Below are 16,638 nucleotides of genomic sequence, written 5' to 3' on the forward strand. Positions count from 1 at the left end.
TTTATTGCAAGTATACTACAAATCATTAGAGATTAGCTCTGTTGTACAGCAAGACACAATATTAAAATATCTTTTTTTCTTTGTGAGGAACTGAAGTGTACTGCTGCTTATGGTTTCCATTAATGGGTGTGCCTATTATGTATAACTGAGGAGAGCAGGGTTAGAAGAAACTTACCAGCACACACAGGGCAGGATGGTGTTCCCATTGAAATCAGTGGAAAAGCTTCCATTGACAGCAGAAAGGAGAGAGTAAAGAGTATTTAGTAGGATGCTAAAGGCCCAGTCCTGCTCACAATTAAGTCACGCTTATGCTCCAATACATCTGTTAGTCTATAAGGTGCCACAGGACTCTTTGTCGTTTTTTACATCTAGAAAGGGGCTTATGTGGAAACAGAGTGAAGGGATTGTCAGATTGTCAGAGATTGTCAGAAAGGGTTTCAGTGGTATTAGTGGGAAGCTCAAGCTTGAATTTTCTTGACTACTTTAGTATAATGATCAGTGAAATAAATAACGGATTTGTTTAATAATGTTTAACTTTGTTTATGTTAAGAAACATTTGCCTTTGATTCTCTGGATCCATCTGAGTTTATAAATATGGCAGAAGCTAAACCCTATATTGTATTACAAGTAGTTTACAAGTCTAAAGGCAAAGGTATGTAATTTTTCCTTCATATTTTATCAAAACTGTATATTAAAGACAGACATAATAAGTGATGCATGTAAAATGTATTGAGCAACAAGTTCCGCAAGGAATTTACTGCATATTCAGCAGTGCAGCCCATTTTCTAATGTTATTTCTGCAAACACTAATGACTAATGTATCTTGAGTAATTTTTCTCAAGTGAGTGGTCCTATTGGAGGCAATGGGTTTATTTATGTAAAATTTTACTCGTGTAAGTTTACAAGATCAAGGCTTTTTTGGCCTAAGTTGTGTAAAAACAAGGATATTGGCTTAGTTAAGGAAAGTCCTTTACTTAATTTCCGCGTTTAACTCTCTATTTTTCAGTTTTATAAATGGAGAAGCCCTAGATGGAGGGGCGATATCAAATGTTTTGTATTGTTCCTGGGATCCTGGTGGTGCAATCCAGAACTCTACTAAAATGTATAACTTGTATCTATAATATGCTGACTCCTGCTCCCATTGAAGTCAGTGGCAAAACTTCCACTGACTCTAATGGGAACAGCAGCAAGTCTGTGTTTTCTAACATTTTTGAGGTAAGTATTATACTGCTGCTACAGATAGGTTAGAAAGTTTCCCAAGGATCTTATAAGAAATTTATTGTGGAAAGTGAAGGATTAGGGCTCCATTCTGCAAGGTGCAGAGCACCAGGTGCCATGTTTCTGATCATCCTCCATTTCCAGTGACTTCAGTGAGAGTTAGGGTCTCCAGCAGCTTGCCGGAAGGGCTCAGAATCTTGCAGGATTGAACACTAATAGTATTTTGCGAGACATGCACGTGTAGACAGTTATTCAACATATTTCTCCATACTGAATTATACAAAATTGTGTAGTGGTTTTCCTATGTGTACAAATAAATAGAAACCAGGATAAGGCCACTGAATTCATTTCAGCTTGTTACTTGGAGTCATCTATCGAAGGTGCCTATTATCTTAATATCGATAGGGCCAGATTCTGCCACCCTTACTCACATCAACTAATCTATTACTCCATATGTAGGCCAACTGAAGTCAATAGGACTATTTGTGAAGTAAAACCCTTACACTGAGTAGTATATTAGAATCCATCTTGGCTTCTATATGTAACACTTCTTAAAAGATGCTATAAAGATGAAACTTAGAAGCAATTTTAATATACCTGACCAATGCACTGTACATGATTTGAATAGTTATGAGTATTAAGCCCTTGTGTGTGTTTGTGTATGTATGTTTTGTAGACTCACTGACTCTTGGATGGCAAATGGTGGATGTATTTCAGCAAGAAACTACAAATATTAAAGCTATCTGGACACCTAAAGAGTTTTCTACACTTGTTCCACTGCATCCTGGGAAACTTCCTTATAACATTATGGATTATACTTTGAAGCATGTCTCAAAAGGTAATTTGAAAAATTAAAGCGGTCACAGTTCTATAGATGAGAAAAATACACTCTTGAATAATGTATCAAATGTTAGCAGCAGTCTAAAATCTTGTCAACTTTTCAATAAGAGTTCCTTTAGTTATTTTTTGTAGTGACTATTAAGTAATGGAACACTGAGAAGATGGTGGGTCTGATACTTAACTGTCTTGCATCTTGTGTAGCCATTCACACCTATGCAAAGTAAGTATAAAATGCTACCACCAGTCTAAGTGGACATTTCTGACTTGGAAGCATTTTATACTCACTAGTTATCCTTCACTCACTTTACACAGATGTAAATGATTACACAGATGCTAGGCAGTGGACAGAGAGTCAGACTCTGGGGGGTTTTTTTTTGAGGCAACATGTGGAATTCTTATTTTGCTATAACCATGAATTTAAGTTATAGTCTACACTGACCTTGACCACATTCTGTAGCAAAACAGGAAGAGTGGCAAATGTTTTCTCAGTCAAATAAATTCTTTTTTAAAGTATGAGTACAATGCTCTTTCATATCCAGGTTTTTGACTCAATGGCCAATGTAACCTTCAAATAATGTTCCTTTTTAGGGGCTTGAATTGTGTATGGTGCTAAGCATCCTTTACTATTGTTGATTTGAGTGGAAGTTCAGGGTTCTTGGTACATCAAAGGGTTGGACCCTTAGAACCTCCTAGTTTAATTTTTTGTAATATTGGAATTTGAAAGGCAGAGCAGCTCCAACATAAAATACAGTCTATGCACAGCTGTAAATCTTTGAATAGTATTAATAATAGAACTTACATTCTTCAAAGCACTAAATATATATTAACTATTTAATTTGCACAACCCTGTATGAGATAGGTAAGTAAATGTTGTTGTTACCTCTCATAAGATATTTTATCCTGTTTATTTACAAAGAATTATACGAAGTCCTTTTTCTCTGTCCATGTCTCAAAAGGTCATTTGCAGTAGTATCAAACAAGAGGGGACAGTTTCCTTGCTCACAGTTTCAAGCCTGCCTTTCCACCAGTGTCTGCCCCAAAAGCTCTCTCTCTTGGCTTTTCCTCAGGACCACACTCTCTTTCTGTCTCTTTGTTCTGCTTGCTACTTTCTCAGCTTTATGCCTCCAGCATAACAATATTAATATTCTCATTTTACAGATGTGGCATATGAGACATAGATGTTAAAGTTAAAATTGTAAGTCTTGGTTGCTTGAACTAAACCCACATACAGGTAGCTAAATAAGAGGTCTACCTTTGAGGGGTGCCAAGTGCCTCGTATCACCTGTTAACTTGATTTGGGACATGAACGCCTCTGGAAAATCAGGTCTTTTACGGTGTATAAATATGGATATAAGCACTCAGATTTTTTCATTTTGGCCTAAGAGGCTCAGTCAAGACTGCACATCAAGGAAGTAGCAAAGCCTGGATTAAAAACGGGCACTTCTGGACACAGTAAAAGACATAAGTAACAACTACTGTTTTGTAATTCCTGCCTTTGGCCTCTGTACTGAGTAAACCATACCACAGCTTGTAAAATATTAAATTAAAAATTAATTTCAGTTGCAGCTTTGATGGTGGGTTGCTGGAGGTGAGGACAGAGCAAATGGAGGTGTCAAGTGTGGCAACTAGGTTGAGGACCGACAACAGATGACACTGGGATTTGGGGACAGGCAGAACAACAGAAGATTCTGGAACCAGGAAGTTGTACAATGTCAGGGAACAGAATAGCCACAAGAAATGTAGACTAAAAGGATAAACCAATAGAAAAAAGGAAAGAGCAACAGAATAAGAAAAGGGGAAAGATATAGGCAAAGCACCAAAATAATTATTTTCATTTTTATTTTGTATTGAATTTAAAAATCAGTGAGTCATATTCTGGCTGGTGTATTGAAACAACTATAATGGATCTCCAAAACAGCCAGATATATATACGGTGCCAAAGCAGCATTTACATTTTCTGTGTTTTGGCCAAGGCTAGCCCCAATCATACAGCCTGAACTAAGATCAGGGATAGTCTGCACTGGAGCTGACATAAAGGCCATTGCCAGGTCAGGGTCTAGATGATAATATACTTGTTGTCCAGACCACGGACCCCAGGTCATACCTAATAACGCCTCTTTGTGGTTCTTGACAAAGAGGACCTGCAGAGTGATTTCTGTGCAGCCTTCAAGGGGGCCAGCACAAGGGGAGCCAGTTCAACACTTTAGAGTGGGGGGTTGTTTAATTTTCTTAATTGATTTTTCAATGTGCTGTTACATTAAATTTGCCTAAGTGATATAACAGTTTAACAGCATTTGACCTTCTGAGTATATTTCTTCCTGTGTGGGTATACAAGTGTGCTATTTTTTAAATGTACTGGAAAATATAACAACAATAAACAAATCAATTATATCTACAGACTTGGCCTGGGGTCATTCAAGTATCCAGTTAACTGTTTATGATACATCCCAGGAAAGACATAGACAGAGAAACAGACAAATGAGAAGAAAAAGGTAAACACTGAAATTATGTTCAACAGAAATATTTTTATGTTTGGATCCTGATATAATTATTGTTGCATAATTGACATTGTGCTGAAATATGATTGCAACAATTGCGTAAAGTTAAAAATTTGGGAAGAACATTAAATAGTTCAAATAATTTTCTACATATAGAATTATTTGCCTATGATTATTCTACAGATACATCTAATCCTTGTCTATTCCTTTTAAAATAAGTCTCTCTCTTTTTAACTTTACCAAGTTATCCATTTTCATCATTCAGTGCTGCAGTAAAAATTTACTTCTGTAAATCTGGTTTGCTTGTAGACAGAGGCTGACACAGTAGATTTAGTACAGCTGCAGAATTAATGTTCACACTCCCATGCTGCAGTTTTCCCATATGCTACATAAAAATGCTACACACTTTCTCACTCTAAAGCTGCGGTATTAGGGTGTTTAACTGATTTTATGCCTTCAGCTTGGTTAATGTTTTCATTTATATACAATACAGTTTTGCACAACCTCTGCCAAACAATGTATTGCAAAATAATTTACAGTAAAACCATAATAAATGTATACAAAGTATTGATTTAGTATTAATTTTCAAACTGTGAAAGTCAGCGGATCATAAATCTGCAAATAAACTGGCCAAATGAAAGAGATAACTGACAAAAAAAATTAGTCACTAGAGAGTTGGCCGTGTTGTATATGTGCTTTTTAGATAGTTACAAGAAAAAAATATATCGGAGAAAGGTTCTGTAAATTATAAAATTAGTAACATAAAAATAATATAATACACTAAGAAATAGACCATTTCAATAAAATAGTGAAGAAAGCCACCCAAGAATCTGAATCAGTGTCTTGACAGTCTGTTATCATAATTCAGTTAACACAAAACAATATTGGAGCTGCCTCCCCAGTTTTCAGTATTTTGGGGGAAAGGGAGCAGAGGGTTCTGAATGTATCAAGAAGTTCCTGAAGATGGTTTTATGTGTTATGTTAAAAATGGGGGGAGGGGATTTTTTGCCTAGTTTAAATGCCAGATCTCAGAGTCATAGGCCTGGTCTACACTAGGCGTTTATGTCGAAGTTAGCGCCGTTACATCGAATTAACCCTGCACCCGTCCACACCGCGAAGGTATTTAGTTCGACATAGAGGTCTCTTTAATTCGACTTCTGTACTCCTCCCCGACGAGGGGAGTAGCGCTAAATTCGACATGGCCATGTCGAATTAGGCTAGGTGTGGATGGAAATCGACGCTAATAGCTCCAGGAGCTATCCCACAGTGCACCACTCTGTTGACGCTCTGGACAGCAGTAAGAGCTCGGATGTTCTGAACTGCCACACAGGAAAAGCCCCGGGAAAATTTGAATTTGAATTCCTTTTCCTGTCTGGCCAGTTTGAATCTCATTTCCTGTCTGGACATCGTGGCGAGCTCAGCAGCACTGGCAACGATGCAGAGCTCTCCAGCACTGATGGCAGTGCAATCTCAGAATAGAAAGAGGGCCCCAGCATGGACTGATCGGGAAGTCTTGGATCTCATCGCTGTGTGGGGCGATGAGTCCGTGCTTTCCGAGCTGCGATCCAAAAGACGGAATGCAAAGATGTATGAGAAGATCTCTAAAGACATGGCAGAGAGAGGATACAGCCGGGATGTAACGCAGTGCCGCGTGAAAATCAAGGAGCTGAGGCAAGGCTACCAGAAGACCAAAGAGGCAAACGGACGCTCCGGATCCCATCCCCAGACATCCCGTTTCTACGAGGCACTGCATTCCATCCTCGGTGCGGCCGCCACCACTACCCCACCACTGACTGTGGACTCCGAGGATGGGATAGTGTCCACGGCCGGATCCTCGGAGATGTTCGCGGACGGGGAAGATGAGGAAGGAGATGAGGAGGACGAGGCAGTCGACAGCGCTCACAACGCTGATTTCCCCGACAGCCAGAATCTCTTCATCACCCTTACAGAGATCCCCTACCAACCCTCCCCAGCCGTTACCCCGGACACAGAATCTGGTGAAGGATCATCCAGTAAGTGTTGTAAACATCTAAACATTTATTTGTAACAGAACATGATTATTAACAATTTAAAAAATGGGTTTCTCATGATTAGTTTGATTAACTTAACGGTTCAGTCATGGGCAGTGCAACTATTTGAAAAAAATCTAGCAATGTCCGGTTTTGCATGATTGTCCTGCCCAAGCCGCTCTACTGTTTAGTCCCTGCTACTGCAGCTACAGTAAGATGCGGTCTATATGTCCGGGGATGGAGCAGAAATCCTCCTGGGACATCTCAAGGAAGCTCTCCTGCAGGTAATTTGAAATCCGCTGCATTAGGTTCTTGGGGAGAGCGGCCTTATTGGGTCCTCCGTAGTAGGACACGTTGCCGCGCCACGAGACTAGCAAGTACTCCGGAATCATTGCTTGGCACAGCATGGCGGCATACGGCCCTGGTCTTTGAAGGCTTTCCCGGAGCATTCTCTGTCTGTCGCTCTCAGAGATCCTCATGAGGGTGATGTCGCTCATGATGACCTGCTTTGAATGAGGTAGGGGAATGTTAGTGTTGGGACTGCTTTACCGTTCCTTTACAGAACTGTAACCGCTGGTTTGCAGCCACGCGGTGGAGGCGGGAGAGGGTCAGCCGAAAGGGATCGTTCCCGGGGACAGCCGCGAGGGTGTGGGACAGGAGCAGACTTCCTGCTTGCCGGATTGCTGGCAGCAGGGACCGACATTGATTTCAATGTGAAATGAGGCCATTGCTAATATTAAAGTTTTAAGCTGCCACGAATCTACGGCTTACCATGTCTGCGTGCAAGAGCAATTCCGTTGTCCTGACAGGGTTCTCAAAAGTGCTCTGCAAAACCCCAGACACTGAATGCGAAGGCCGAGAATTCGACCTTGTGCTGAGTGCGCATGTGATAGGTGCTGTGCATGGTCCTGTTCACAGAGAAAGACTATGTTTTTTGTTCACAACTACATTTATCTTTCTGAGGAATTCACTCCCTTTTTCCCATTCCCACAGCCCCATCTGCGACTGTCTCACAACCTAGCCTGTCATCACACTCCCAGAGGCTAGGGAGGATTAGGCATAAGAAGAAGAGGACACGGGAGGACATGTTCTCCGAGCTTATAGCCTGCTCCAGAGCACAGGCAGCACAGCAGACCCAGTGGCGGGAGAACTTGTCCCAAATGCACCAAGCCAACATGGATCGGGAGGAGAGGTGGCGTCAGGAAGACCAGCAGGCGACTCAAACCCTGCTTGGACTACTGAGGGAGCAAACGGACACGCTCCGGCGCCTTGTGGATGTTCTGCAGGAACGGAGGCAGGAGGACAGAGCCCCGCTGCAGTCCATCTCTAACCGCCCTCCCCCGCCACCAAGTCCCATACTCCCTTCACCCAAAGTGCACAGAAGGAGAGGCGGCAGAGTCCCTGCTAACTCTCACTCCACCCCTGCAGAGAGCTCGAGCAGCAGAAGGCTCTCATTCCCCAAAGTTTGACAAGTTCTTTCCTTCCCGCCTGACACAAGCCCCCGTCCAAGTTTCACTTCCCAGTCCCATGTGTAGTTGATAATAAAAAATATGTTTCTGTTAACTACTGTTTCCATCATGTTCTTTTGGAGGGGGGGGGGAAAGGGGGTTGGTAATTGGACAGGACAGTCACCTTTGGCAGGGTACATAGTCGGGGGCAGGCACAGCAGCAGGGCACATACATAGTGCAGTGATGCAGTGACTACTTACCCTGGTTAGTCTGGGAGGTTCTTTTCATGTTATGTGGTGGGGGGTGGGTTGCTCTGTGACTTTGTGTCAGGGGAGGGCAGTTAGAGATCTTAAGCGGCGGTCCTTAGGCAGGATCACAGAGCCACACAGCAGGGGATCTGTAACCGTCCCCCCCCTGCCACAAACTCACATAGACCCCCCATACACACAGTCCGTATCAGGAGGGGTGACAGGCTCCGTTGAAAGAACCATCCCACCGCAGCGGAGCCTGTCAGTCCTTGAGTTTAGAAGCTGCATTCGCGCGACTACACTACACCCGCTCCGCACCACAGTCTGCGTCCCAGTTTTAAAAAATTCCCGCGAAAACAGTATTAAAGAAAACGGTGTGCTTTAACAAAGTAGAACTATTTTTATTTTGAAACGTGTGTTGGAAGTGGGGTGAAGGCTTCTCTGTACACAAAATTAGAAAGTCACAGGTTACCCTGCTCACTCAGGAACTTTGCTTTCAAAGCCTCCCGGATGCACAGCGCTTCCCGCTGGTCTCTTCTAATCGCCCGGCTGTCTGGCTGTGAGTAATCAGCAGCCAGGCTAATTTCCTCAACCTCCCACCCCGCCATAAAGGTCTCCCCCTTGCTCTCACAGAGATTGTGGAGCACACAGCAAGCTGCTATAACAATGGGGATATTGGTTTCGCTGAGATCACAGCGAGTCAGCAAGCTTCTCCATCTCCCCTTGAGACGTCCAAAAGCACACTCCACCACCATTCTGCACTTGCTCAGCCGGTAGTTGAAGAGTTCTTTTTCAGTGTCCAGGGCACCTGTATAGGGCTTCATGAGCCAGGGCATTAGCGGGTAGGCTGGGTCCCCGAGGATCACTATAGGCATCTCCACATCCCCAACAGTTATTTTGTGGTCCGGGAAGTAAATACCTTGTTGCAGCCGTCTAAACAGACCAGAGTTCCTGAAAACACGAGCGTCATGAACCTTGCCCGGCCATCCCACGTAGATGTTGGTAAAACGTCCCCTGTGGTCCACCAGTGCTTGCAGCACCATGGAAAAATAGCCCTTTCGGTTAATGTACTGGGTGGCTTGGTGGTCCGGTGCCAGAATAGGGATGTGAGTTCCATCTATGGCCCCACCGCAGTTTGGGAATCCCATCGCTGCGAAGCCATCTATGATCGCCTCCACGTTTCCCAGGGTCACTACCTTTGGCAGCAGTACATCAACGATTGCCTTGGCTACTTGCATCACAACAACCCCCACGGTAGATTTGCCCACCCCGAACTGGTTCGCGACTGACCGGTAGCTGTCTGGCGTTGCAAGCTTCCAGAGGGCTATGGCCACTCGCTTCTGTACACTCAGTGCAGCTCGCAACCGGGTGTCATTGCGCTTCAGGGCAGGGGACAGCAACTCACAAAGTTCAAGGAAAGTTCCCTTCCGCATGCGGAAGTTTCGCAGCCACTGTGATTCATCCCAGACCTGCAGCACTATGCGGTCCCACCACTCAGTGCTTGTTTCCCGTGCCCAGAATCGCCGTTTCACAGCATCAACATGACCCATTGCCACCGTGATGTCCTCGGCGCTGGGTCCCCTGCTTTCTGAGAGGTCTGTGCTACTCTCAGACTTCAGGCCATCACCGCGTTGACGTAGCCTCCTCGCCTGACTTTTCTGCATCTGCCTCAGGGCAACCTGTATGATAAGCTGCGAGGCGTTGAGAGCGGCCACAACTGCAGCGATGGTTGCAGCGGGCTCCATGCTCACAGTGCTGTGGCGTCCGCGCTGTCAATGACTGGAAAAGTGCGCGAAATGATTTCCCGCCGGCGCTTTCAGGGAGGGAGGGAGGGCGGGAGTGATGGACGGATGACGACAGTTACCCAAAAGCACCCTGGCCCCTTTTTTTTTTACCCAGAAGGCATTTGCGGCTCCACCCAGAATTCCAATGGGCGGCGGGGACTCCGGGAACTATGGGATAGCTACCCACAGTGCACCGCTTCCAATGTCGACGCTTTCCCCGTTAGTGTGGACTCACAAAGTCGAATTACTGTCCTTAGTGTGGACACACACGTTCGACTTTGCAATATCGATTCCAAATATTCGATTTAAGTAAAATCGAACTACTCTCGTAGTGTAGACAAGGCCATAGAGTTTAAGGCCAGAAGAAACTAACTGTCATCTAGTCTGTATACCACAGGACAACAACACCACATGTTAAATCAACAACCGAAATTAAACCAAAGTATTAGAGCCCACAGCAGAATAAACTATTATGTGCCACAGTTCAAAGAGTGGAGGGAGTGAGAAGACCAATGCTTGGGCCCTTGCAAGGGCAGGGAAATGATTGATTGAGATATACTCAGATAATGCTAGCAAGTGACCCACACCCCGCACACTGCAGGGGGGGAAAAGCCCTTAGTCTATGCCAATCTGAGCTGGGGGAAAATTCCTTTCTGACCCGACATATGGCAGTCAGTTAGACCCTGAGCATGTGAGCAACAACCAGTCAGCCAAGCACCTGAGCGAGAGAATGCTTAGTACCACCTCAGAGCCCTGGCCCTCTCAGTCTAAAGTCCCATCTCCAGCCATGGCCACCTCTGATGCTTCAGAGGAAGAAGACAGGAAAAAACAACGCAGAATACATTTGGGGGGAATCCCTTCCTGGCCCCTGTGGCCAGCTGAAACCCTGAATCATAGGCTTTTAGGAGCATAAGACATAAACCAGAAGTGAGACCCAGGACTGTTGATATAAATCCTATTGACATTAATGGAAAGACTATCACTGAATTCTGTGAGCTTTACATCAGGACCAAAATGGATCATGACAGAAATCACTTTGGAGCTTTCCTAATGCTCATTACTTGATTAAACTGCGTGCGTTTATCACTTATGATGTGAAATCAACCCCTGAAGAGCTTGATCCTGCAAGGTGTTGAACACCTTCAAGTCCCATTTACATTTAAGAAAATGTAAAGTTAATCAGTCCCCAATTCAGCATAGAATTTAAGCACACATTTAACTTTAAAGATATGCTAGATTCCATTTGACTTCTAACCCTATACTCAGCCAACTAGAACCTATTTCTGATAAACGTACATTTAAAAAAAAATCCAAATGTTCTTATAAGTTGGTGAAGAACATTACAGTGTAATGTGTGGGAAAAGTTGTTCATCCACAAATGTGCATTTTACAGACTTGGAAATGCTCTTCTCTAATGGGGAAAATTTTCAAAAGTGGAAGTCAATGGGAATTGTGCTCCTAAGTACCTGGGAAACTTTTGAAAATATCCCCATATGTCTTTAATTTACAGTTGTTGACAGTCTTTGAAGCTGATATCATAAATTGTTTACTAATAATATTTTAGGTATTCTTTAAATTCTTGATTGTACAGATGTTTGTAACTACCTAACAAAAAAGTAATAGAAATATAATACCTTTTAATTGATAATTTACCTTAAGAAAATATAACATTTTATTGTTAATAATGGTCTAGTATAAAGTCCTCTGTTTGTTCATATTTGTCAGGCTTCAAGAATCTGACTTTCTCTATGTACCTTGGATTCCATATAATTCCTCTACCATATTACCAAGTCCTACATCATTAAACTGTCCATTGGATCTATATATAGATGCACTCCATTATATCCCTGATAATGCAACAATAACAAAGGTAAGCTTTGGTACTACTGTGGTTTCACGTTTTAATTGATGTATAGATATTCATGATATTTAATAAGGCCCCGGGAGACAATAGGGGCAGCGGCAGCTATGATGATGACGTTTGTTTCTTCCAGTCCACCTTTTTGGCTTTCCCACTGTCTCTTCCAGTGACCCCTGAATAAACAATATACAACAAGAGATGTCAACCTCATCCCATTACAATTGACCAATGGAAACACATTTTGGTGATTTACACTATAAACATTTCCTACCATTCCCTAGAATCTTTCAGCTTTTTATGTGAACCACTGACTTTACCAGGAGTCTTAAAGACGTCTTTTCATAGTACTTGTAACTTAAACAATCCAGTTGGTACCAATATTTCTGTCTCCAACTTTCCTTATTTTTATAAACAATTTATATAATGGGGTGAGTCTAATTTTTCTTAAATTGGATTACATAGAACATAGGGCCTCTGCACAATGGAGTCAAAGGACCATGTCTGGGCCTCTCCTTGTCCCATTGCTGCTGCTACTGGTTGTTGTTACTCATGCTTTGTTACATTGACTTCACTAGCAGCACTTCTGAAGTAAGGACTGTTCATGTGAGTACAAGTATCAGAGGGGTAGCCGTGTTAGTCTGGATCTGTAAAAAGCAATAGAGAGTCCTGTGGCACCTTTAAGACTAACAGATGTATTGGACCACATAAGCTTTCATGGGTGAATACCCACTTCGTCAGACGCATGTGAGAACAGTTTCACAGGATTGGGCCCCAAATTTGGAAATCTGTAATAAAATTGGTGAAAAATCCGATAATCTGTGTAGTACATACTGTCCCCAGAAAGAACAATATCTTGCCTTACAGTTGAGGTAGTTATGTTAATTAGTTAAAAACTTCAATAAGATCTTGGCTCAGTAAATTATCTCTATTCATTATCTTTTAGTTATACAACAAGTGTTTGGATTAGGTTTCAGTTAATGCCTTGTCTGAGTTGTTTTAAACTCCCTTCAAGCAGTCACCAGACTAGTTAGATGGACACTCTGGGATCTGATGGGATCTAACTAGGAAATCTAGGCAGAGGTGATTAATAAGTCCTCTAAAATTTATTTTTGTTATTACTGGTGAGGTTAAAAAGAATTTGATTCCAGATCTCAAGGACTTACTGTACCAGGCTTATTAGGGCTGCCAAATCAGTCATCACATAGTTTTCCCCCAGGCAGAAAGTATTCTGTTTGGATCAAAGTCATTTTCAGGACTAATAAAAATTGACCCCATTCAGCCCTATTTGTGTTCTGACACAAATACGAAAGCATAGCCTTAATAAATATGTCTGAGCTATTTTAAAAAGTAAGTAAAACACAAAGAAACACATGGCTGAGGTTGATGGAAAGACTTTGTGCATAATACAGTGAAGAAATCTTTCAAGGACATATCCTAGAGAAAAATGCTAAGGCCAGAGAGAGGTTGGATTGTCTGTTTTGTAGTAATGCTTGCATAATCCTTGAACTTCTCTTGTTTTAAACTTTATTAAGTTCTGGACTCTTGAAATGATGTGACTTACATCAGATCAGTCCCTTTTACTTTATTCTCTGCCCTTTTTAGGTCTTGAGCATACCTTCAACATGTCACACTCCTAGGGCTCATGTATTGTACAGTATTATGTTAATTACTCTGGAGAATTGCAGTGAATAGGATTTTTCTGAAATAAAGGTTTCAAAGTCAAAATATGCCCTCAGATTTGCATGCAAAATGCCTGTTCAAGTAAATGGAAGTTGCAAACTTATATAAGGAATAGGGCTGTTGATTAATTACAGTTAACTCGTGATTAACTAAAAAAAATTAATCTTGATTAATCATAGTTTTAATCGCACTGTTAAACAATAGAAAACCAATTGAAATTGATTAAATATTTTTTGATGTTTTTCTACATTTTCAAATATATCGCTTTCAATTACAACGCAAAATACAAAGTGTACACGGCTCACTTTATATTATTTTTATCAAAAATATTTGCACTATAAACGTGATAAATAAAAGAAATTGTATTTTTCAGTTCACCTCATACAAGTACTGTAGTGTGATCTCTTTATCATGAAAGTGCAACTTACAAATGTAGATTTTGTTGTTGTTACATAACTGCATTCAAAAACAAAACAATTAAAACTTTAGAGCCTACAAGTCCACTCAGTCCTACTTCTTCTTCAGGCAATTGCTAAGAGAAACAAGTTTGTTTACATTTACGGGACATAATGCTACCCTCTTCTTAATTTCAGTGTTGCCTTAAAGTGAGAACAGGTGTTTGCATGGCACTGTTTTAGATGGTATTGCAAGATATTTACGTGCCAGATGCGCTAAAGATTCATGTGCTTCTTCATGCTTCAGCTACCATTCCAGAGGACATGCTTCCATGCTGATGATGCTCGTTAAAAAATAATGCGTTAATTAAATTTGTGGCTGAACTCTTTGGGGGAGAATTGCATGTTTCTTGCTGTTTTTACCAGCATTCTGCCTTATATTTCATGTTATAGCAGTCTCTCAGATGATGATCCAGCACATGTTCATTTTAAGAACACTTTCACTGCAGATTTGACAAAATGCAAAGAAGGTACCAATGTGAGATTTCTAAAGATAGCTACTGCACTCGACCCTAAGTTTAAGAATCTGAAGTGCCTTCCAAAATCTGAGAGGGACGAGGTGTGGAGCATGCTTTCAGAAGTCTTAGAAGAGCAACACTCTTAGGCGGAAACTGCAGAACCCAAACCACCAAAAAAGAAAATCAACCTTCTGCTGGTGGCATCTGACTCAGTTGATGAAAATGAACATGCGTCAGTCTGCACTGCTTTGGATCATTATCGATCAGAACCCGTCATCAGCATGGATGCATGTCCTCTGGAATGGTGGTTGAAGTATGAAGGGATATATGAATCTTTAGGGCATTTGGCACGTAAATATCGTGTGATGTTGGCTATAACAATGCCATGTGAACCTCTAGTCTCACTTTCAGGTGATATTGCAAACAAGAAGCAGGCAGCATTATCTCCTGCAAATTGTAACCAAATTTGCCTGACGAATTGTCTGAAGTAGGAGTGAGTGAACTTATAGGCTCCAAAGTTTTACATTGTTTTATTTTTGAATGTAGGTTTTTTTTTTTACATAATTCTACATTTGTAAATTCAACTTTCATGATAAAGAGATTGCACTACAGTTTGCACTACTTACAATAAGGAAATTGAAAAATAGTATTTCTTTTGTTTTTTACAGTGCAAATATTTGTAATAAAAAATAAATATAAACTGAGCACTGTACACTTTGTATTCTGTGTTGTAATTGAAGTCAATATATTTGAAAATGTAGAAAACATCCACAAATATTTAAATAAATGGTATTCTATTATTGTTTAGCAATGCAATTAATTTTTTTAATCGCTTGACAGCCCTAATAAGGAAGAATTTGGCTTTGTGATTTAAAAATTAGGGCCAAAGACCTACAATGTAGGTTTCCAGAAAGGTTGTTTTAGAAGTTTCTTTGGGTATTATTTTAGTATGCTACAATATTTCCAAATTAATTGTCTATGTCCAAAAGTACATACAACAAAATTAAGTAATAATAATTAATAAAGCACATTGAAAATTAACTTTTTCCTCCTAGGTAACAGGGCAAATCAAGAATTCAGGGCTGAATAGCTTGCCTGATATTATGGCATTTCCACTTCCTAATAGTTCATCTCGAAATCCAGAATTCCAGTACCGAATGGTCTTAAATGGAGATGATCCAAAAGTAATGGATATCAAGACATGTGTTCTTCTTCAAGTTTATACAGTGGATGTAGATTCTGGAGACCTTGTTATAATAGGTATATTAAGCAAGTAGTATTACCTAGCCCTCTTTCTTTCCTCTGTCATTTCTCTTTGCTCCTCACCATACCTTCTAATGTTTGTGTTTTCTCAAAGATAGAGCACAGAACTTTATTTTATAGCACATGCAAACTGTTGAAATGCACCTCCTAGGGACTGTCTTGCAGAAGCTGAGAATAAAGTAACACAAACTTTTTATAAAGCATAGAAAATTAGTACAGACAAATATTTTATACTGAAATTCAATTAAACCACTGTTTATAGAAATACTTCTAGTCTATACTTTGCAACTAGATTCAAAAGAATGGATCATTTATGCGATTGGGCCAGCATATGGCAACTATAGTTTAATTTAGACAAATAAACAAGGAACTAGACCAGGGAATTATGTTCAGGGGAATAGCCTTCCAGTTTACTGATCAGGAGAAGGATTTGGAATGTGTTGTGAGAAAAATAATCAAAACTATCAGAGCAGTGTACAACAGCAGTATAAAAAGGGAAAAAAGATGCTAGGTTATTGGATAAATCCAGCTCACCTTAATCACACAAGTAGTTCCATTGACTTGAGGGGACTTAGGAAAGAGATATCAGTATCTGGCTCTGTATTAGCAGATGGACAAAATACAAAACAAAAGACACTACTGCTGCTGCTTTAGGCACTTCTTATATTTCCATCTGGAAAACCTGTGTAAGACGAGGCACAGAACCAGTGTTGTTCATTTGGAAAGGATGCGGCAAAGGGTAAGAAATATGATACCAAGTCTTGCAATTAGGTGGAAAGGTAAAGGGAGTTGGGCTCATTTTAATCAATAAAAAAAGGAGTCATTGAAGTGACTTGTTAGAAATATGGAAAGTTAGGATAGGGATCACCAGAGCT

The 16,638-nt window shown here is 41.0% G+C and overlaps 1 protein-coding gene across 6 annotated transcripts in view; it reads left to right on the forward strand.

Moving 5' to 3' along the window:
* LOC117867399 overlaps window positions 1-16,638 on the forward strand; it is an 80,467-nt gene that overhangs the window by 43,146 nt on the left and 20,683 nt on the right. For 5 of the 6 annotated variants that reach the window (XR_004643393.1, XR_004643392.1, XR_004643391.1 and 2 more), the window contains 5 exons: window positions 551-652; window positions 1,895-2,056; window positions 4,457-4,550; window positions 11,772-11,916; window positions 15,556-15,760. Coding sequence is in view for 2 of the 6 variants with exons in the window: in XM_034752391.1 (XP_034608282.1) it covers window positions 551-652; window positions 1,895-2,056; window positions 4,457-4,550; window positions 11,772-11,916; window positions 15,556-15,760 (708 nt within the window). In the remaining 4 variants the exon portion in view is untranslated. The remainder of the gene's footprint in view (window positions 1-550; window positions 653-1,894; window positions 2,057-4,456; window positions 4,551-11,771; window positions 11,917-15,555; window positions 15,761-16,638) is intronic. The other variant, XM_034752392.1, reaches the window with a different exon arrangement.

The sequence above is a fragment of the Trachemys scripta genome, chromosome 18 (genome assembly GCF_013100865.1).
Source record: "Trachemys scripta elegans isolate TJP31775 chromosome 18, CAS_Tse_1.0, whole genome shotgun sequence".
NCBI lineage: Eukaryota > Metazoa > Chordata > Testudines > Emydidae > Trachemys > Trachemys scripta.